The sequence below is a fragment of the Anoplopoma fimbria genome, chromosome 15 (genome assembly GCF_027596085.1).
Source record: "Anoplopoma fimbria isolate UVic2021 breed Golden Eagle Sablefish chromosome 15, Afim_UVic_2022, whole genome shotgun sequence".
Lineage (NCBI taxonomy): Eukaryota > Metazoa > Chordata > Actinopteri > Perciformes > Anoplopomatidae > Anoplopoma > Anoplopoma fimbria.
The window spans coordinates 17,641,188-17,663,948 of record NC_072463.1 but is presented as its reverse complement, the minus strand read 5'-3'; the positions used below and the strand labels follow the sequence as shown (position 1 = coordinate 17,663,948).

The 22,761-nt window shown below is 43.7% G+C and overlaps 1 protein-coding gene across 3 annotated transcripts in view; it reads right to left on the bottom strand.

Annotated features, from left to right (window-relative positions):
* tiam2a (TIAM Rac1 associated GEF 2a) overlaps positions 1-22,761 on the bottom strand; it is a 67,567-nt gene that overhangs the window by 17,311 nt on the left and 27,495 nt on the right. For all 3 annotated transcript variants that reach the window (XM_054614103.1, XM_054614104.1, XM_054614105.1), the window contains exons 5-15: positions 22,364-22,536; positions 21,243-21,467; positions 17,679-17,864; positions 17,275-17,418; positions 14,008-14,064; positions 9,077-9,253; positions 8,424-8,528; positions 8,253-8,331; positions 8,023-8,112; positions 7,690-7,908; positions 4,847-4,941 (exon numbers count right to left, since the gene is read on the bottom strand). In XM_054614103.1, the coding sequence (XP_054470078.1) occupies positions 4,847-4,941; positions 7,690-7,908; positions 8,023-8,112; positions 8,253-8,331; positions 8,424-8,528; positions 9,077-9,253; positions 14,008-14,064; positions 17,275-17,418; positions 17,679-17,864; positions 21,243-21,467; positions 22,364-22,536 (1,550 nt within the window). The remainder of the gene's footprint in view (positions 1-4,846; positions 4,942-7,689; positions 7,909-8,022; positions 8,113-8,252; positions 8,332-8,423; positions 8,529-9,076; positions 9,254-14,007; positions 14,065-17,274; positions 17,419-17,678; positions 17,865-21,242; positions 21,468-22,363; positions 22,537-22,761) is intronic.

Here is a 22,761-nt window from a genome sequence, read left to right as displayed (position 1 = left end):
TTCAGATCCACTCTGCTGCATGACTGCCAGTACAAAGGCAAATTAACGTTAGCTACTATACGCTATTCTTACTCCACCAAGATGCCTAAAACGAAGTGAAAGGTTAAGTGGAAATGCTCGTCGCCAACGTTAAACATGGCTTGATGACAAACAAGTCTGCGGAATAAATAATGGCAATCCCTGTGCTGCCCCCATTTCCCTTTTCTGACCTGGAAAAAGATAAATCGGGGTGATTCAGAAGCAACCAAAGTACCCTGAACTATTCACAACATACAACTGCCAAAGATGACATGATACTAACAGATAACAGACCCACTAGGCACACAGGGCGACAGTTTGAGAGTGAATACATGAATAAAGACTTTAACTGCTAGTCGGACCAATACAATTAATTCTATTACAGCCATTAATTCTGAGATAAAATCATGAATCGCAATAAAGGCAGGAGAGGCAGAGCAAAAAGTAACGCCATGACCTTTTGACCACACTATGAATCTTACAAGTGAACAGTTGAATTAAAGATCAACAGGTTAGGGCTGAGTAGAGATGGCTTGCTGGGACAAAGCAGTAGGAAACATAACTAGATACATGACACTTTTTATAAATGTTTGAGTCACACTTACAAAACATTCGTTTTAAAAAAAACCAAATTGAAATTAAATGCAGTAAATTCATATACATTGCGTGGTACTGTAAATGCATGCTGTAATTCATGAGCTCATAAAAAAATAAAAAGGCTGAAAAGCTAATAAAATGCAAATTAATTCTCCGAATGTAGAACTACTCCAGATTCGCATCGGTGGAGATATTTTTAGCAAATACACTAAGAAGGTTGTGGGAGTTGTGTGTGAAAGTTTGCAGCTAACGTGTGAAGACTCATAGTATCAGCTGCATCAGTGAAAACCTCCCACAAGTAAGAAGCACATCAGCCGATAGTTACCGTTTGTTTGTCCCCTTTGACGTCTCTCTTGCAGGACAGGCAGGCAGCCATGTCCTGACCCAGGCATGCCAGCTTGTCTTTGAGGAACCTTCCCAAACTGAACAGCACAGAGCCCAGGAACAGGTCCTGCTCCTCCGCCTCGCACCCGGACGGCCAGAACCAGCAAATGGCCAGTAGGGAGCACAGGGCCTGTACAGGCGACTGGTCCCGCATAAAGTGCCCGATTAAAGTGGTGAGGTAGAGGCACGGCTGGGGATCTTCATCGCTTATCATTGGGGCTACAATTGGTATGGCTACTGCCTCGGCTGTGCCAGGCACCTCCAATGCGGTCATCTCAGCCAGCTCTGGGTCATGTTGGATCTGGGTCCTTATTGGTCCCTCCGTCGCTCCCTCTTTTTAAGTTTTTCTCTCCAGCTCTGTCTTTCCAACTTGTTTACAGTGGAGTGGACTGACGAGAGCGGGCTATCATTAACTGCGCTGACAGCTATAAGCCCAGATTATTAGCGTGCTCACAGCCAGATGGCGACTGATGGGCTTAGTCATAACTCACCCCCAAACCCCTATCCTACAGACAGACATGCACACCAGTCGGGTAGAGTAGATTCTCTTAAACTTGGGAAGGGGATGGTTGTAGCTCCAAGGAAGACGGGATCATGTTTGAAGAAGATGATATAACCTAATATCCGTAGGCATCTACCATATTCTTTTGAAGTCTAGGAGCCATGATAAGAGAGGAGAATCTAAAACGGAATAAATCGGTGTTTAGTCACAAATTTTTAAAAAGTGTTAAAATAACTCTCAGACTTCTCTCGCCCACAAGTGAAAGAGGTGAAAAAGGACGATTGAGACCAGAAGGAAAGATGAGAACCAAACGTTGCAATCTACTAATGCCTTCTTCTAATTCAGAGAAGACGCATAATAACATCACTACTTAAATCAAGTGAATCAAGCTAAATCTCTCCTAGTGACAGCCAGACAGAGAACGGCTCCAGTATAGCTCTCTTCATAAGTCCATTTAAATGCTCTTACTGAAACATTTAGTCTGGACAAAAGCAAAGAGGCTTAATGTGTCTGTCCAAGACATGACCGGCTAAACATGACTGAGAATTATAAAATAAAAGGAATATCATGGCTTTAACAACTAAATGGAATTTGATATTAAAGTAACATGACAGATATACAGTGATAATCACGATTACCTAATGAATATTTAAACTGTCCAAAACACAAAAGGTATTCTGTTTACTATCATGTAAGACAAAAAAAAATATCTAATATTCACATTTCAGAAGCTGTAACCAGTGACATTTAGCCAATTTTGCTTCAAAAATTACAAAAGCGGTAATTCAATAATCGAATAAAATGTTCCATCGATCAACTGATTAATCATTTCAGTGGCATTGGCCTTCAAGTTATCCTGGTATGTTCCTCCGTTTGTGCATGGATACATGTGTCGACTGGTGTCATGTGGTGAAACCAGACCATGCCAGATTACTTCCCATGTCTTCCATCTGTCTACTGGGATTGCCTGGTATGCTATGGATGAGTGTGTATGTTCACATGTATTAGTTTGCATGTGATGATGACCTTTAAGCCAAGAAAACCCCCATCTAGCCTTTATTCTAGCCTTTCAGTTGCTAAACTAGTTGAGATTAAGTGAAGCACAAACGAAGTGGATGCAGCTTTTCTGATTTTCCCTTAATGCATCCCAATGACTGCTTTACTTCACTACATCAGTGCAATGCATGTCAAATCAATTCAATTTGAGGGACCGCGCGGGAGTTTTCCGGGACCAATTCAGTTGACGTCCGCAATCGATTGGTTAAGCCCATAATGATACCGCAACATCGATTTAAACCAATTGCTATGGCGCTCTATAGCCAAATGTATCATTAAGTAACTCACAGGCACAGGAATCACAAAAAGTAGCTCAATAAATTGGTAAACAACATTGATAACTGTGCCTAGTAAGCATCTCAAAAACACACACAAACACACAGAGATCTCTCTAGTGTAATAACCGCAAATTGGAATGCAACGGACCAATTAATCAAAGGTAGGCAGTCTAGTGAGAAGACCGATTACAGGGTGTGACAAGAGGCTTGAAATTAGCCCTTCCTTTCCATTCATCTCTATTGACTTCCATAACGGCGTGTGCACGCATGTGTGCGCCTATATGCTGATCCATGGCTGATTTTCTACCCTGCGACTCTGTGATTTCTTTCTCCCCGCCCCAGGGAGCAAACTGATAGCAGCGTCGTGATTAAATTCTGCTCTTCGTGACAGCAAAAATCTGATCTACCAGCACCAATATCTCACCCTGGTTTTTTTTTGTATCGCTTTCACGGTGGCTGACTCTCTGATAGAGGTAGAGAGCTATTCCTCCTTTTGTGCCTCAAATAAGCACATATGCTGTGACATTAGCTCACACATTCATAAACCTTCCTCCCTCCCTTACACACACCTATCTCCCATCCATTCCTCAGTAAAAGACAAACGGCAGGGAGCTGAGCAGCAGCAGCAGCAGTGGTGCAGTGCAGCTCCCAGCGCAGTGGGACTGACTCATGTCGCTGGGCAAACAAAAAGACGAATAGACCACAATGGAGAGAGGAGATGAGGGCAAGTTCTCTTCTCTAATCCACTTCCTGGCTGACCTCGGGTCAAATACTGCTCTGCATCTTCTGACAAAGGCAATTAGAATAAATCATCAGAGGCAGCTACAGCAATTAGAGGTGGTTTTTGGATATTTGGCCTGGATTTAATATCAATGAATCATTGATGGAATAAACTCGAAACCATGACTGCCTATTCCCTTTCTCATTTAGGCCATATTACATAACGAGCAGGTTGGTAAAAGTGTGCCAAACATGCACTCAACATTGTTGACAGCAACTACGAAGCTTAAAAAGGACAGAAAAATGTTAGCTAAATGATGCAAGAGAAGGGGAATATGCATGAACGCACACGCACACACACAAGCTTTCAGCCATGTCTACATCATTAACACGCGGCTCTTTGTGGTGACCACACACATTCATTACTGCTCTCAATAAACACCGGTGCACACACACTCTCTCTCGTGTTGCATTACCACAGCGCTGAGGCGTAATTCCCAACGGAACAGGCTCATGCTCGGTTTAATGACTTCAATAAAGTTGGTTTGCATATCAAAAACCTGACCGGATATTCAACAACAGACAGGACAGAAATAGGCATGCAATCTGCCATAAATCATTAGGGACAACCATTTAGCATTCTCTAAAACTGATACAAGAGTTGTATTGATTGCAGGACACCTATATTATGTTTAAGAGGTGAGCCAGGACCCTGAAGGCAGACACAAGCACCAAGAATGTCACAAGAAAGAAGATGACAACTGTCTGAAATATAGTCACTAAATAAACTGTTTTTTTAAGCTTTTAATATAATGATAGATATGTTTGTTTGAGTGAAGATGACAGATGCATGTGAGATTCAGCTTCGCCCACAGGCATACATTCTGGCTTGTGCATGTTTGTATGTATGTATGTGTGTGTGTGTGTGTGTGTGTGTGTGTGTGTGTGTGTGTGTTAATGCGTGTGCACGAGGCAGTGGGCACGGCCTCTTCTCTCAGTCTGCATCCTATCAGCATGACAGTAATACGCTGTGTTGATACCGGTGGCTATGATGGCGTATCCTAATTATGGTAATGCTAAGAATTGGTGCCAGTCTGGTTACTGACAACCCCACAGCTGCCACTGTTGAGTGGGCACAAACACAAACACACACACACCCGACAATGTGCACACTTTTATTCACACAAACAAACCTGGGAGGAGAGAGAGAGAGAGATGCCATATGTGGATGCCTACAAGACAATGGAAATACTTTCTTTTTAGCACTCAGAAGCAGTGGAATCCTTCCTACCTTGCTTTGCTGAACGGGCCTGTGTGTGCAGTGGAAGTGACCGTTCTCCAGTCCTACACCCAGTGGCTCAGCACCATCCGCTGCAGAGCACACATCTGGAGAGAAAGAGAGAGAGGGGACATTTTTAACATAAAGTTTAGCTTCACTCTGTGTGTGATAGTGTTTTAAGCTCCTACCACCCGTTACTGCATCTGCACTATGGTGCTCTCTGCTGGAGCACATCCTTCTACTGACCACAATACACAAACAATGCTGGCTAGTTATAGTCTTAAACCATCATGGGCGCCTGCCAGTTGCACAGAACTTAAAATATGTCTCTTTTCTAAAAATGGCTATGGCATTCAGTCACCCAGAAAAACAAACTTGGCAGTTGGAATTAAAGACTATGTTATCTCTCTCCTTGTTTGCTAAAACTGTTTAAAAGATAACATTCAGATCTGGTTTCCCTAAAAAAAGATTATATTTGCACATAAACTGTATCGACAGTGTGACATTATCAGATAAAACTGAGTGTTTTGGCAACATTTTCCCAATTTTGGCTACTTCTTTTTAAATTCAAGGTCCTGAGGACAAACTCTCTAGCAGTTGGCAAATGAAAAGACTGTATTTCTGATTGTAGCCTGGGAGGCAGGCCAATGTGACAGCAGGAAACAAAAGAAAACTCTGGACCTCCCGTGGAGCTGAACTTCTCCTTTTTGAGATGCCAATCAGCGTCAACCAAATGTCTGACTGAAAGAGTAGAGTCACAAAAGATATCTAGTTATCTGAATTTAGCTTGTCTTGCACATTTGCATGAGGCTGAATCAATCCAGATAACAAACAGTTTCCTTCAAGGAATGCCATCGAGAAATCATTTGTGTAAGACAAGTGTTAATTCCCCACTGTCGGCTTACACCTCCCAGCCTCCTCTATCAGCCTGCCTGGAATCATACGCCCTCTAGAGACCGAGAAGTAAACTGCAGGCCCTTTGATCACACCACTCTCCGTAATGAGGCCTTCGAGTCATTAATCCCTCTGTGTTCAATTACGGCTGTAGTGCAGGAAACACTAATGAATTACAATCATTAAGATGAGGCTTGATACTTTCTCTGAAACTGTCTCTTTGTTTTTAACTGCTTATTCCATGCCAAACAATGAAAAAAATTGAATGTTCTACTCATTTTGAAGAGAAAGTCAGTAGTAAAGTTAAGGTACATTTTGGTATATTTCATTTAAAAAGAGGTGTTAAAAGGTAATTTAGTGGGCTGAATGAACCCACAAAAACTCATAAACCATTACCCATTTTGACCTTTCTCTGTTCACTTCCACTTTTTAATAAACACTAATCAAATGGAGTAACTGAACTTGTCCCTCTCTGCTTTTTTAAGAACTTCTACACTGTTATTAGCTGACCAGTCCTTGCCAATTTGTCCATGTACTTATTGATAATGAAATGGCCAGCTGTCTTGTTTTGGATCTTGCCTGACAACAGCAAGACTAATTTCAATAAAGGCAGTTTAAAATGGAAGTTATAATCTGAGACCATATGAACTGAGCCAACCAAAGAACTGTACCAAATCCTAAACTTGATTATGGCTGCCCCAATACTGAGATCGAATATCGAGCAATACTGACTGAACTTGATAATACCACGGACAATTTTCTTTCGGTTGAGTTTGATGTCCCTTACCTTTTAGAGTGAGTCTTGAATAAACAAAATGTATCTCTATCAGCTGGGCATCAGCTGTGTTTGTCCAGTGACATGGATGACCTTACTGCTCGGTTCTGACACCTCAGATCCACAGTGAGATTAAACCAAGCTGACAGGATACTATACATTCACAGCAATAATGAGCCGTCTGCGGTCAAAAGCCCCTTCTGGGCTTTCCTCTTGCCCTGGATTTCGCAGAACTGCGAGTCTTCATCTGGAGCTGCTTCTACTGCTTTTATTCTTTTGACTTTTGACAGCAAAGAGAGAATGACTCTCTTTTGAGGAAGTAGAGAAAGAAACAGGTCTTAACTGGAGAGGAAGTCTGTTGGCTGTTTTGTGGTTTAGGTGACAAAATTATCTCAGAAGATTCTTTTAATGTGAGCAATTGACCGTCCAGTTACTTTAAGATTGAGATAAATAAGCATATCATCAGACTAAACTAACTGAATGAAACTGATTCGAAAACTGATAACGCAACAGAAAGATGTGAGACGTGCAACAGCATGAACCGTAACGAAACAGAAAACTGGATGGGTAGACTGGGCGTCAACCTTTAGCAGTGGCAGATCCAGAGTATTTACATGAAGAATGAAACAGCTTGCTTGCTTGCAGAGAAAACTGTTAAATTGATGCCGTCATACAGTACATAGAACTCAGAAAGGGCTAAATCAATGGGTGTGCCAAGCATTTTGCAGCAGCTACAATTTTTCGCTCTCTCTCTTGCTGTGTCTCTTTCTCTCTCTCACCATCTGTCTGACGAACTGAAACTAAAGGGTATCACTATCAACTTCACTTTCAATTGTGGTGTTAAGTGTTTCCATTAAGTAAAATCTATAGCCTCTTAGTACAAATACATCCCCACTAATGGCTAGATCAACTTGGGGCGGCTGTGGCACATGAGGTAGAGCGCTTGTCCCGTAACCACAAGGTTGGTGGTTCAAACCCCTCTACCGGCAACATGCCGAGGTGTCCCTGAGCAAGACACCTAACCCCAAGTTGCTCCCCGGGCGCTTCATTGCAGCCCACTGCTCCTCCGGGATGGGTTAAATGCAGAGAAATAATTTCCCCATTGTGGGACTAATAAAGGATTGATTATTATGCTTTTAGCTGGTTCAAGGATTTGTGTGTTTCAATGCCACAAAGATTTAAGCACCTGAGGAGGACTTGGCGCGGTGGTGCTTGACGTGGACATCTTGGTTGTGTTCGAGGGGAAGGGCCTGGTGGTTGGAGGTCACTGTTGGCGGTAGGGGTCTGTCCCGCCTCAGGCTCAGGTGCAGGGTTTGTTCAGCAAACAGCGTCTGGATCAGAGCAAGGTCGAGGCTCGACACACACCGGCCGTTCAGGACCAGGATCTCGTCACCTGGACGCAGGCCTGGCAACACAGTCAAGTATGTTACAGAAAAGGAGGAGGCAAAAGACCAATAGATCATAGGAGTGATACAGTTATTGGTGGTTTCTAGCATTATTTGTGTCAATCTTAAGGTACCTTGGTTGAATGCCAGGTCATCAGGAAGCACTTCGCTGACAAAAATCCTGCTGTTTTTCTGGCTGTCAATGTGTCCCGTTACTGCAAAACCTGGTATGAGGAAGAGAGACAAAGATGGTGACAAACTGAGAGAGTTAGACAGAGAGAAGGATTACATCAAGGATTTTGAGGTGGAGATAAAATACAAACACAACTAGACCTAAATCAGTCCACATATGTGGTCGTCTCACCAAAGTCTCCGGTGCTGCTCGGCCTTCTCATGTTTAGAGTAAACACATTAACTGGGACCACCTCCAACTGATCATTGACCTACAGGGTGACATCAATACCCAGTAAACAAAGAGTGGATAATGAAGCGCACTGTGTATATATGTGTGATTTTGCGTGTTTGTCCTCCTCACCACATCGCGGAGGAGCTCGCCCGGAGTCAGGTATCGAACCTCCACACCCTGCCCCGCTCGCCTGTGCAGTCGGAGGCAGTGCAGGCCCGCGTCCAGCTGTTTCACCTGTTTACACAAGAGTCCCTAATGTTCAGTAGCCTGTATGCACAAAATCATCAGACATATTTCATGCAACAACGCTTCGTCAGACAGCTGCTGTGTGGCCGAGGTGTGAATTATTCAAAGACTTTACACTTTGTAATGAGACATTTCTGGTAAACAAAAAAGCTTTCGCCCAGGGGAATCTGGTGTGCGTGTGTCCATCTATGTGCAGTCAATCTTAGGGGACTGTGTGAAGTCAGACACTGGATGAATAGGTGTGTTATCTCAAGCTCATGGGAGCATAATGTAACCAGATCTGCTTCTACAGATGCTCAGACAAAGACTATTTGATCATTACCTGACATAGAAAAACTTTGTATACAAGTGCAATTAAACCTCATATTACAGGAAAATACACATTCTAACCATGAGTGTTGATGGTAGAATTATGTATAAAAAACTAGACAACTCCAGATGACATCACAGCTTTTTTTTGCAACAACTGTCAGGAATATTGTTCTCTTATTGTGTTGAAATGTCATAATTTCTCTGCAACTAGCCGCCAACCCAACCTTGCAGGCTGTGGAGAGAAGGTCGGCGGCTGTCTGGTCTCTTCTGACAGGAACTTGGACCGTCAGGCCGTCTGGCATGTAGACACACGTCAGCACGTCTGTGGCACCGCCGATGCTGTCCCACACACCGCCCTCAGGGGGCGACATGGAGTAGATACTGGTCAGCATGTCCAGCCTCTGTGGGAGAGGGTAGGAAGAGAGGGTAAAGAAAGATAGAAGGAAGGGGGGGAGTAAATAGAAACAGAGGGAGGGAGAGAGCATGTGAGAGAGAGAAAGGTAGACTTTTAGTAATAGCACACAAATCAATACAGTTCCATTAGTCCAAATGCTTGGCTGTTGATCAAGCAGTGGAGCAAAGATGTCATACAATTAGCCTTTCAGAAATTTATTTGACAACATGGATGGCAGTTGATCCACATAACAGTCATCGTTATGGCCGTGTACACAAGCGGATTGGCAAGCATCAACTGGCAGGTCAAGACGATATCTACACATTTATTTGGTTTAAAAAGCCACAAGAGTAATTCTGACTTAAGTGGTGTACTCAGCACAATTTATTTTAAAATCAGTCAAACTTTCAGATCAGCCATTTGAAGGCAACTGTTTGTTGGTGGCATTAGCAGTGAGGTTTGAGCCGGGTATTACGGTTGGGGGTGGTCCACCACGCGGCTTCACAGGCAGCCATTTGGGGGTTTTGGTTGCGACTCTGTGTCTCTGGAGGGAAAAGCGGCGCTGCTGCATTGAGGGGCTGTGGGAGACGCCACAGTGCAGCCGAACACCGCAATTATCAAAGCCCCAGATCTTGAGGAAAGGCTCAATCACACCAAATGTACTGAAACTCATGGGTTGAAGAAGCTAGTGATTCAGCAATTCTGACAAAGACAATCCGAGTTCTCAGTTAAACTGAGACACGAGAGAGAAATAATTGCACGAGTGATTTGGTCTGGGTGCACAGTGATGTTTTAAAGGCATTATGGGAGTGGTGAAGAGCTCACACACATGCACATCACACAGAAAGCCTCAGACACACAGTCTGGAGATTTGTGTCTGATGTGTCTGTTTCAGAAGCTGGCAGCCTGTAGTTGATGCATCACCTCAAGAGGAAAAATACCTTTTTCCCTGTCAGACAAAAAGCCCAAAAGGGACAAACTTAGGCCTCTGATTCAGAGCATCACACATACAAATGCACACAGTTTTGAGTGTAGCTCAGATAACCACAGGCACACACACAAACATTTTCCTAATTTGTCATCGTCATGTCCCGTTGACTAGTCTACTTCAGGAGTCAGTGTCAAAATAAAGGCCACCAATGTTCCTACCAATGTTCCCCTAACCTGTTGGGATGGAGGAACACAAGGTGCCACTTCATCGCCCACCTTCCTGTGCGTTAGGGAAGTGAGGTCATGCTTACACACTGAGGATGAAAAAACAAGTCGTCATGGCAACTGGTTGCATAAGCGCCCTGTTTTAGTGTCCCAGCGACATGGCGTGACTGGAAAACTAAGATTTTGTTGACCAGTGGCTGACTAACACTGTACACTCATTCATGGTCAGAGAGGGTTTGTAACGGACCGACGGTTGCCTGGTCAACGTTCCATGAACCACTGCCAAGAGTATGGTTGGGGCACGTGCTGGACTTCAACAAGTTCTCTGTGTGGCGAGTGTGTCCACTGTATTTATGCTTGCATTCAGACAAATTTTCAGTTCAGTCTTTCCTCTCCAGCGTGGACTTATTTCCAAGCAAGCCGTCCTCCACCCTGCAGCTTCTAAAGATGGAACGTGGAGTAACAGACGGTTTTAGTGGCCGCGGCGCAAATACACCCTTTCCATTCCACTTAGCAACTGGATAACACAAATATTACAGGACGGCCTCAAATAGATCGAGTGACCGTGAAGAAGAAACAGAGGGGTAGTTGAATACAATTTCAGCCAATTTCCCTCCATTACATCTATTAGGAGGCTATTACTATTAATTTCCTCAAAGCTACAACCAAGGTTCCTCTTTCCATCGCCCGTGACAACCTTTTCCACACGCTCACACACTCACACACACAAGGTGACAATAATGACCATCCATACTGGCTAGCACTGGTGCGTGTTACTCAAGTTGAAGCAAGAGGTGTGTATTCGTGGGTAGTGGAGTGTGGTGAGAGGTGGTGACACAGAAAGAGGCATCAGTATTTTGTGGACACGCTTCTCTGGGAATCAAATACCACCTGAGACTAGGTATATGAAAAATAGGGAGTTAAACCTGAATCTTTTCCCTTCTTATCCATATTTCCATCTCCCTGCATTGTGCATTTTAATAATGCAAAAAGCTCAAAGTGAGTGTGAGATAGCAGAAGAGGTCACACGTTCACTATATGAGTAAGTCAAGTCAAGCATTCATGTAATTTTTTCTAGATGTAGAAAACATATTCAGCCACTCTACTGCGGACAGAAGGAGTGGATGGATGGAGAACTCTGTTCTAACCTCTAAGGTGGCCAAGACAGCATCCATTTTACCGACAGGTTCCATATAGATGTTTATCTCTCTCTGCTTTATGCAACAACTTCACATAACAATCTCAGCCTGTTGAAATAGCTGGTCGGGTTAGAATCGTGTAGAAAGAACAGCAACCACATGAACAAATTCTCACGATCCGGCACAAACTATACGAAAGAGCACACAAGCCACGCAGCTACAGTGAAGCTTGGGGCGCGCACATGAACACGTACCCTTCACTTGACTTCACTTCAAAGGATTAGCAGAAGATGATTGCTTATTAGAGTAATTCAGGGGATTTGAGACAACAGGAGCAAAGTCATCAAGACAGAGATGATGTATGTGTCGACAAAAATCAATACAGCTGTGCTATCCTCCCACTCCCTCACCTTTTCCACCCCGAAGGGTCTTAATCCCCTTAAATCAAACCGATTCTACTGACGAGCTGTTTTTCCACATCCAAATCCAGGAAAGACCCAAACATTCAACCGAGGGGAGGGTTGCACATTTAAAGAAACATTAAAGCCTCTGCTCAATGAAGGCCATTATTGTTTCCCAAAACCACTTCCTGAGTCCATTTCTAGGCCCTAAAAGGGGGCAGTTTTAACACTCGCCACATTCACCACAGACTCACAGAATGAATCATAGCATCCTGCGGAACAGAAATTTTTATAACACCCGTCCAGCTCTGACTAAAAAGGTCCATTATCCTCATCTGTCAGCGTTAGACTTCCATCTGTTCATCCAGGAAGGCTTCGATAAGATTTTATTTGACTGGACAAACCGCAAAAGATATTTATTAAACACGTCATCTTATGGATACTTTTAAGGAATTCACATTTTCTTGCTTTCTTTTCCAAAATTATAGGCTTGGCTGCAGAATAGTTCCATTTGAATTCAAAAGGTATTTAGTTTCTCGAAAAGTCCCTTCAGAGCATTCTCAACAGGTGGGCTTCAGCCTAAATCATTCTCAATGAAAGGAATAGTTTGAAATTTTAGGAAATATACGTATCTGCTTTGTTGCAGACAATAAGGTGAGAAGGTTGATACCACTCTCATGTCTGCTGGTTAAATATGATGCTACATCTAGCAGGTGGTTAGCTTAGCTTTGATTAGCATGGCTGTGTCCGAAAGTAAAGTATCCATACAAAAAGAGTAAAAACAAGAATTTGTGATTCTTTGGGTATTAACTTCCTTAACTCTTGCCCTCATGTGCTCAGCAGAGAAATAGTCTGGTACCAGCAAAATGGTTGATGCTGCTTTAAAACTTGCTAAAAAAAAATGAGCATGTTTTTTAATTAGCATTGGTGGGCAGATTTTGTCACCTTTAGACATAGCAAGACTAGCTGATTTCCCCTGATTCTAGTCTTTATGCTAAGCTAAGCTAACCTGCTTAGAGCAGGACGGAGCGCTTCAGATGCTCATTTGTGCCCACTGCCATCAGACTGTACAACAACAGCGGAGACCACAGTCTGTCATCATGCTGACCAGCCCCCCCCCCCCCCCCCCCCATGTGGATATACTGTACATTTTTTTTTATTCTTATTTTTTATTTTTATTCTCTTTTTATTTTATAATATGTGTATTTATTATCTGTTTCTATGTAGTTGAGCTGCTGCAACACCCGAATTTCCCCCATGGGGATCAATAAAGGAATATAATATAATAGTCACGCTTCATATACACACAGAGAGACATGATAATTATATTGATCTTCTTATCGGGCTCTTGGCAAGAAATAAGAAAATATTACTTATGTTTTCCATCATGGAAAAACCTGACCAAGAAGACAAAGAGATGTGGAGGCTTGCTGACAGGAAAGGTTGGAGCCAAAGCTTTCAGCAATATTTCACACGTCTTAGATGTAGGCATGTAACCACCCAATAACCAGGCCGCTCACATGGGCTAAAATTCATGCTCTTCAATCATTCAACACTTTTACCGTAAATCCATAAACTCACACTTTCAAGTGCTTCTGGTCAACACTTCAACCCAACACTTTCCATTAACTCAATTATGCCGTAAATTGGACGCCTGTCGACGCGGGAGTTTAACACGGTGTAAAAATCTCCTGTTAGATATGCTGTCCATTTCTCTTCAGACACCTGCTGATCAACATGAAAGGAATCTCTGCTTTGATCATGGACAAGTAAAATACAAGGGCAGAAACACACACTTTCTGATCGCTTCACACTCAAACACACACACCCACACACCCTATGGGTAAAAACCTCTTTACACAGCCCACTATCAAAGCCATGAAAGACAGCAGAGGTCAAAGTAACAGAGGACATGCTTCTGCCATGACTACTTCACGCTGAAACTGATAATTCAGCTCATAAAATGGCACCACAGGATGGAGATTTCAGATGGCAGTGGAAATTTAACAGATATATCAAAGATCCACAAGCCGTATAGGACAAAATTACTGACCGCTATGACTCACCTCAGTGCTCCTGGGAGGTAGGGCGTAAGTTTGACCTCCAGCATCGCTCTCAAAGACCTGAAACAAAGAGACAGACAGTTAGAAGTACAGACCGAAGGGCACCACACTGATTCATGACTCATAAGTGATTTGAGTGCCCAGCAACATAATATCAGACACACTCACACACTGCTATTATGTTGTTAATTAAAAACTACGTGTGGCGAGTGCAACACTTTGATACTGCTGCTAAACAGGGTCTGTAGCCTTTGAAGGTGCTATGGTGGAAATAAGCTGTGTGTGAGAGGACACGGAGCGGTTTCTGTGTAGAAGAGAGATGAAAGGGCGAAACAGTCCGGTTACAGATGAGAAGAGGACGAGCCCCCCCCAACATCCACCCCTCAGTGTAGAAATCTCTCTGTTCTTGATCCACTCTATCTTCCTCAACCTCTACTCTTTAGATCCTCTCCCTGGCTTGTGATTGTCAGGCGTGTTGTGTCAGGCTAAGCTCTGTGCTGGAGGTGACTGCAGCCTCTGAGGCATTTAACAACTCTATAATACAGCGGTGACACAGAGCCATCCGTTATGTGAGGGTGTAACTTCAGCCCTCGCTCAAGTGGGCTGCAGTTATTAGGGTTTCTGAGGTACTTTGTCACCAGGCAGTAGAGGCATGAACGGTGGCACAGCTGATGACAGAAACGGGGAATTTTGCTGTAAAATTAACTTGAAGTTTAAGCTGAATTTCCTGTGTAGAGTGCCTGCGACACTTAGGAAATGTTTGTGGGGAAGACACTTGCAGGCGCTCCTCTGATTTCTAAGGATTAGGGTTGCTTTTGTCCAAAAGCAATCCCAAGAAGTTTTTATTTATAATCAGAAAAAATTCTATAGCCCCTGTTATGGCAGTAAGAACCCTCATCTGACCTCGCAGAAACTCTCCATCCAGTACATTTATAAAGTGACTGTAAACAGTGCTGCTTCGCCGTAAACTGGCTAATTTTAGAAAGCTTACCAACCCTCCCACAAATCCTCGGACCTTTCTGGCCTACTTCCCACAGCCGACTGCCGGCCAGCTCCTTACTGTATACATAGCTCTCTTAAGACGGATGAAGGATGAGAAAACGAGAGGGAAGGAGATGGGGGGAGAGCATGACTTAGGGGCAAGGTTGGTGAGCCCCGACGCTGCAGTGGTAAATGGGATTTAGGCTTAGTCAACACAGATGAGTCAGTATGGAAACTGTGGGACAAGGCTGCCGGCTAACGCTCTTATGTTTATGCTCTGAGAAACAGGGGGTTTGAGAGAGAGGCGGAGGCTGAGAGGAGAAAAAACTTAAAGACAAATGGGGAGGAATTTGGGGTTGAGGGTGAGATAAAACTCTAACTTTAAGATATCAAATAAGGAGGATAGAGTTAGAGGCAAAAAAGAAAAACAGTTTGAGTTGGAGGAAGGAGGGATCAATGGAACGCAAAAGGGAGGAAAGCACTGAAAGAAGATATCTCGAAAAATCTCAGAGAAAGCACAGTCTAGGAACCTGGGAAGGTAACAACAGATTAAGTGCGTTAGGGAACGTTTGGCTCCTCAGGCGGCCTCGCTGTCCAAATCCTTCTAAGCAAACACGTGTCTCGTCAGAACAGGAGAGAACAGCCAAGGAGCTGATGACGTCATTTAAAATGGTCACGACAACACTAAACGAACACTACAAATTATCTTTTGCTCTTGTAAAAAAAAAGAAAAGGAGCAAAACAACATAAAACAGCAGATGTCCTCGAAAACCCAGAACTGTGAAAATCCCTTGAAGCCCTCACCAGCATTTATCTGTTCCTGATTAGCCTCTATGCGTATATAAAAAAAAAAAATCAGAAAAGCCCTAACACAAGCTTGTAAGAGAAGGTGGACCTTGGGAAAAAATAAATAAAGGCAGGCTGTTTAATATTTAGCATCTTTACACCAACCATCTGCTGGTGTCTAGGGGGGGCTGAGGACAGAGTGGAGAATGCCATCTACCACACATGGATTTCAATAATTCATGTGTGTGCTGCAGCGCCACCTCAGCCTTCTGCACTGCGAAATGGAACTGGGCCTCATTAAGCCCGGCCGGCTGGACTTCCCTGGGAAAATAATAACACACACGTATCTAGTCGCTGACAGACGTGTGCAAATGGCCAAGCATAAATATCACAGAGCAGGTGGTGGGACGGCTTAGCTCGATAAGAGCGAGTGAAACAGGACAGGGAACATTTTGTAAGCAGTCAGGAGTCGGGGCTCACCTACCGGAGAACATGATTGGCCCTTAGCTGTGCTAGCTCCAAAACAATAAGACACCATATTGTCTTCACAGCATAAAGAAAAATGAAGGTAGAATGCCAAAACCACACTCCTCTCCCTTCCTATACTCGCAGTTTATGAACAAGAGGTCTATAAAAGAAGAGCAAATACGTTTTTTTAATGGGGTGATTCTTAAAATAGACCACCAAGAGCCCAGTATTCTCCAGGGTCGTACCTTCAGGGTACAGAGTGGCAGATTTCTGTATCAATAAATAATAAGCTTGCATGAGTCTAATTACTAACCTGAGAGGATTTAGACTCCCCCCGTCTGCACCTGGGAAAGGAATGCCCCTCTGTGTTTATGTTGATGGGAGGTGTGCACTTGAGGGGGTTTGACGTGAGCTTATGTGCCTCTAATTAATAAGATCTCCTTAGGGGGAAAATGTGCTGAGACAGATGTATGACTTTACCAATCTCTGGCTTTCTTTCATGTCAACGCAGGCAATTTACATGTAAGTAAGCAATAAGGAAACACTCTTTCCGGCTGTTTCATTAACAAATATGCACAATGTGTACAGAGAGCGTAAGTATCAAGACACAGTTTTTCTCTGCAAGACATCCCAAGAGACCACATGCTGGAGACCTCAAACATTGTGTGCATGCAATTTTGCACGATCATGTCATTATGTGTATGCCTGTGGGTGGTTCCCCGTGCTGAATACATGCAGTGGGTGATCCTGCATTACAAGTCTGCAAGTTTCATTACGGCGGGATACAATGGAGATTATCTAGAGTCACAACAAGGTCTAAGAGAGCTGCTGTAAGGCTTTCAACCGTCATGAACACAGAAAATACTGACATGAAGTTCATTAGGTCATTTTTATCTTACCATCTATTTTTTTCTGATTTAAGTGAAATATAACCAATTTTATTTGAGAAACCACTAATTTAAATCACTTACATTTTGGTACCTATATTATATTTAATGTATCCAAGGATTTGGTTTTGTGTGTGTTCAGTGGTACCTGTGACACTGAGGGCCTCTTGTCCCGACCCCTCTTCGTAAGGTTGTCAAGGCCTTTGAGCGAGGAGAAAAGGCCTCTCTTGCGCCGTCTGTGATTCAGGGTCAGTGAGCGCCTTCTGAGTGTGGCCTCGTCTCTGGAACAGATCTGATCAGACACAAAAACTATCAGAACTGCAATCATTTAGCCCCAAAACAAAAACAAAAAAACTCTAATCAGACCATCTTAATTAGGTTAATGTTCCTCCAGTAATGCATGAAGGGAATGTTTGTTGGATGCTTCACATACAAAAAGGAATTTCAAAAGGCATCCAGTCTCGACACTTATGGACCTTTGATTCTGTATTGTGCATTTGTTTATTAGTCATTCATCTGCCCTTTCTCGGAGCCTGTCCTCAGTTTCCTCACCAGTGCATGGAAGGAAGAGACAGAGAAGATCCCCAGACGTCCCAGGGTGGATTTGGTGGGTCGGCTGGCTATTGCCAAAAGGCTCTTTGGGTTCGGCAGCTCTCCACCCTGTAGACTGGCCAGGTAGCAGCGCATCCTAAACAGATCCATGTTAAACCTCTCCAGGTTCTGCTCCCACTGCTGGATCTGAAGGAAAAGGAAGACTATTACTTGAAAGGTTTGATCGACGTTCTGAATGTGAATTTTCTGACCGTTTTTATGGGATAGCTGAGGAATAAGAGTGGAGGGGACGTAAAGAAGGGGGCTATGAGAGGGGAGAAGGAGGGGAGGCAGGGAAGGGAGAGCCAAGAAGGGAGATCCAGGGTCAGGTGAGGGCTTTCCATCAAGCTGCAATTGCTTGCAGATGTTGGTCGAAGGCGAGGGCACAAATTAGTGGAGGTTTGATACTAAGGGGGGTACTGCGTATCTAGTGGAGGAGTAGGAGTGTGTGCAGTAAATCCTAATGCCCATTTTTTATGCAAGTCTAGAGAGAGTGATTATGTTGCACAGAACACCCGTTAAACCTCCACACCGCACAAACTCACAAGCAGGACCTACACACAGTTTTACAGTGGCTTTCCCCCTATCCCTGTTTGCACTATGTACGCTATGAGGAAGTGCTTATTTTGTTGGCTGGAGACCGGTTTTAATGAGAACACTCAAGTTAAACAACCCTCTGTAACCACTGACTTTAATAGGTCTCGTCTGCACTGTGAGTTCATTTACAATAACGCACCCTATGGCATTGTGTTATTAGGTCTCATTTACATTGATGGCATTCTTTAGACGTAGTGACATCAGGGTGGTGGTTTATGAACCTCCGACTCTGAGAAACCTCCATGTGACCATACTGGGCTATGTGCTAAACCAATAAAAAGCCTATGTACATAGCTGCGCAGGTGGCCTCGCTTAACAAGCCTTGAGTCAATGACAGTCAGCCATTATTCCCATTCCAGACTTGGACCATGAGGACAACTGCTAGGAATCCACATGCTTTGGGTAAAAATGGCCTTGCATTTTGGCATGCCATAGATCAACATTTATCCCTGGAAAATCAGTATGGTTACATTTTTAAAATACATACAAAGTTTCTGGGAGTTTCCGTCTTTTGGTGGAACATTTGCCCAGGTGCCTTTAAAGCCAAACTATGCAACTTTTGAAAGAATAATTGACACAGATTTCCTCTTACAAATGAAAAAGTGGAATTCCTGAGGAATAAAAACAACACCATGGTTCTGCTCCAGAGCAGCTCCAGCCTTACTTATTTTGAACAGTAGGTTTATTGGCTAATGTTTGATAACTAATCTCTATGTCTGCTACTTTTACACTTTGTTTTAGAACTTAGCATTATCCCATAAGTGTCACTTACGGTCACAGTTGCCACAAGTCAGCAAATTTTGCACAGTCTCGCTTTTCTTTGTTAGCCTTCTATAATTACTAGCTATTTACCAGCCATTGTTGTGGGTTAGGGTGATTATAGGCAACTACCACCACCTAAAATGTGACATGTAGCAACATAAAGTATAACAAAACAACTTTTTGCAACTGGTATTAGTATTATGGCAGTCACTGAGCATGAGCATTGTTAGGATGGAGCACCGAAGCTGATACACGGACACATTGATGACTTTTGTGAAACATGTATTCCTTTCACATTTTGACTTGTCTGAGGACTTCCATTTCAGGTCAAATTCTTGGCGTCACTAGGTTGAACCTGAACTCAAAGACCTTGAACATAAAATCCTCTGATAGAAATTAAGCAAAGAAGATTTTTCTTATCCTGCTATTCTTGGGTTCTTAAATATAACAGGGTTTTCTGGAGGAGCTGTGAGTTAATTTCACTGAGTGGTTTGAAGATGACTTCAGATGGTGAGGGAGGTACTACTGAGTAAATCAGTTAAGCTCCTTCCTCAAAAGCAAAGACAAATTTAGGAGAGTTGCCGCTTCGGAAAAACTCACGTCTCTATGTTTAACAGTCACGCAATATCCAAACATGCTTCTGATTTACACGCCATGGGGATCTGGTAGTCTGTCAGTCAACAGTCGAATATCCAAGTCTTCATTTAGGGATGTTCTAAAATAGTCCTGAGCATAAAATTAGATTTGATGATTCATGCCAGGGGTGCATCACTGATGACTGCCTATATGCAGTCTATCACTTCATGCATCTAGCAGGCCCGAATGAGTGCAGTGAGACAATCAACCAACATCAGTGAAAAGCAAGGCATGTTTGGGCCCATCTGGCCTGCAAGCACAACTTATTTACATTAATTTCAGAGTCATTAAACTCGGCAGACATACGCCTTTCTTTTAACAGATTCTCATCTTTTCTTATTGTCCCTCTTTGACATCTGCCACTGGCTCTCCGTTAAAAGCCCTAATGCATAATAAGTCTTTCAATGCAACTTGATCGCAGTGTGTGAAAGGGGGCAAGGGCAGTCTTCAAAAGAGGTCTCCTGGCACTGATTTCAGAAGACATGGGTGGGGGTGGGGTACATCAAAGTAGGGCCTTGTTGGGGCTAGACAACCCCAACGAAACCTTAAATCTATCATCTGCGTCAGGGCGCCTGTATCAGAGTCCTGTCCCGTACCCCTCTGACCCTATCATTGACTCCAACCCCGTCTGTCTCTTTGTCTCCTCTGAGGTTGCATACTGGCTAATTGGAAACAGATCACACAGTCAGTCAGTCTCGCAGGCAGTCGGGGACATCTCCATCTGTGATTACCCGGGTGAGCTGTTCAGCTTTTTTTCTTGCTTGCTTGTTCTTCATAATAACATACTCATATTTCCACTCAGTGCACTTAAACTAAACACCAAATAACAGCCCTTCCAATAAGCATCCATTTTGTATAAGCAGTCAGCGCACACTGACACGAGCAGCTGACAAAATGCAAACTCATGTGGCTATGCCGAGGCAGAGCACACAAGTAAGAGACACTCCAAGTCAATGACCGCCTTAGTCAAGGGTTTAAAAAAAAAATAAAAAAAGATATTGCTATATTTCTGCACATTCCACAACAAACAGCAAGGTCTAGTAACATTATTTGGGTTCTTGCTGAGCTATAGATTATGGGCTTTTTATACCCCTCAGTAATCTGCAGTATGTAGGCTAGAGCACAGCGCTGGGTGCTTTGGATTCTCCCCCAAGGCTGTGAGGAGGAGGAAGAGGATAATGCATGTTGAGAGCCCATTAACAGGAAACATCTGGAATCTCAATCTGATGCTCGGGGAGGGAGCTGCTCCCCTGGGCCCCTCGTGATGCGTTTGGGGACTGATGCATTTAGGCCACTTCACCCACCCACAAGACAAAAATAAGCACAGGCTTGTCACCGCAGTCGCAAAATCAGTAAAATTAAGTAAGGCACATCATGTGGTTGCTACACGTATCGCATGGAATAACAACTCATAGAGAATGCAGTTTAAAATGGGATAGAGGACTCTAATGTTCTCAGTGATGCTGGTAAAAAAGAAATCACACTAAACCATCTAATGTCTCACTATTAGCATCATTATCACCACCTCACCTGGTTCTCAATAGCCTTGCGGTTCTTGGGGTCGCTGACCACCGTCAGCTGCAGCTCGGCCATCTTCTTCATCTTCCCGTCCATGTCGATCTTCTGCAGAAGGCCACGGACCTGGCTCCGCAGCAGGCGCACCGTATCCTCCTTCCCCTGGCGCTTGGCCAGCAGCGAGGCACTGGCAGAATGAATGGCCGTCACCCAGTTCTCCAGGTCGGTCTGGTTGCTGGCCTGGAAGGCCAAAGACGGACAGGAAGTTTAATTTGATGAAGTAGCAGGAACAATTTTTCCGGTTACAATCCGGTTCAGAAATGCCAAGCCTGATAAATCTGCTAGGATAGCCAATGCACTGCTATTATGTTATTCAACCATATATCACAATAAGATCATTGGGTGGCAAGCTGGATCAATAAAAAGAAGACGTGATTAACGGTGCCTCTATGAGAAAGCCCAAGTCATGCACCGTTGCTAAATTAAACACATGTTTTCCCTGTTAATAAGCTATTTCATGATAATCACTCTGCGATTCACTCGTAGGAGACACGTCAGTTGATAAATCAGTTGAACCCCCTTTAGATCGAGAACGACTCATGCTCAACAGGCCATGTGAGTGGAAACAAAAGTATGAACCCCAGGCTGTCTTCATGCTATCGAACTGATTTTTCTCTCTGCTTGCCTCTGGGGCCATGTCAGCTCCACACAGAACTATTTTATGAGATGTAGGTCTGGACAGCGCGACATACTGCAGTCGGGGAAGCTTGTAATGGAGGAGGCTACACACGAAGAGCCAAGACTGTTCATGAATTTGGTAGTGATATATATAGGTCAGTAAGCACAACGGGCAAATAGTATGTGCTCTCAGACCCTTAGCTGGAAAGTTTGGGCACTTTGCTTCTAAGTCCCTCCCATGCCAAAAATTGGTCATTTCACATGCTGCATTCCAGGGAAGGGAAACTAAAAGGTGTATGTCTGGTATAATTCAACCACAACCATGTACTGCAACTGTGCACTCCCAAAAAAATGTTCCCTTTTAACTCTGCTGACTGTGTTTAAGGTTTATCACTGATCAGCAACAATTTTCAGAGAAACCTTCTATCAGGAGCAGTGTGTCAACCGGCGCGCTTCACCTGAAAGAGGTAGACGTCTCCGTACGAGTTGCTGAGGCAGAAAACATTCTCCTTTTTGGGGTGCTCGGGAACGGCCTGGACGATGCCGTCCTCGGCTAGGAGCGCGTAGCGAGGTGACAGCTCCTGCTCCAGAGAGCCTTTACCGTAGGTCTCGTAGAACAGCAACGTACATCCTGGAAATGATGGAGTAGAAATACAGACAAAGAGAGATAGACACAAATGTGCATGAGTAAGCGATGCAGAAAACAAGTTTCTCTAGACTATAAGCATTTAGGATTTTAACAGGCGTCACATAATGTTTTACAGACAAAATGTCCTTGTAAAAAACATCCAACAAATGAAGTTCTGCAGGACCGGGGTACACAGAAAAGTTTTACATACTCCCAAAAGGACGCAAG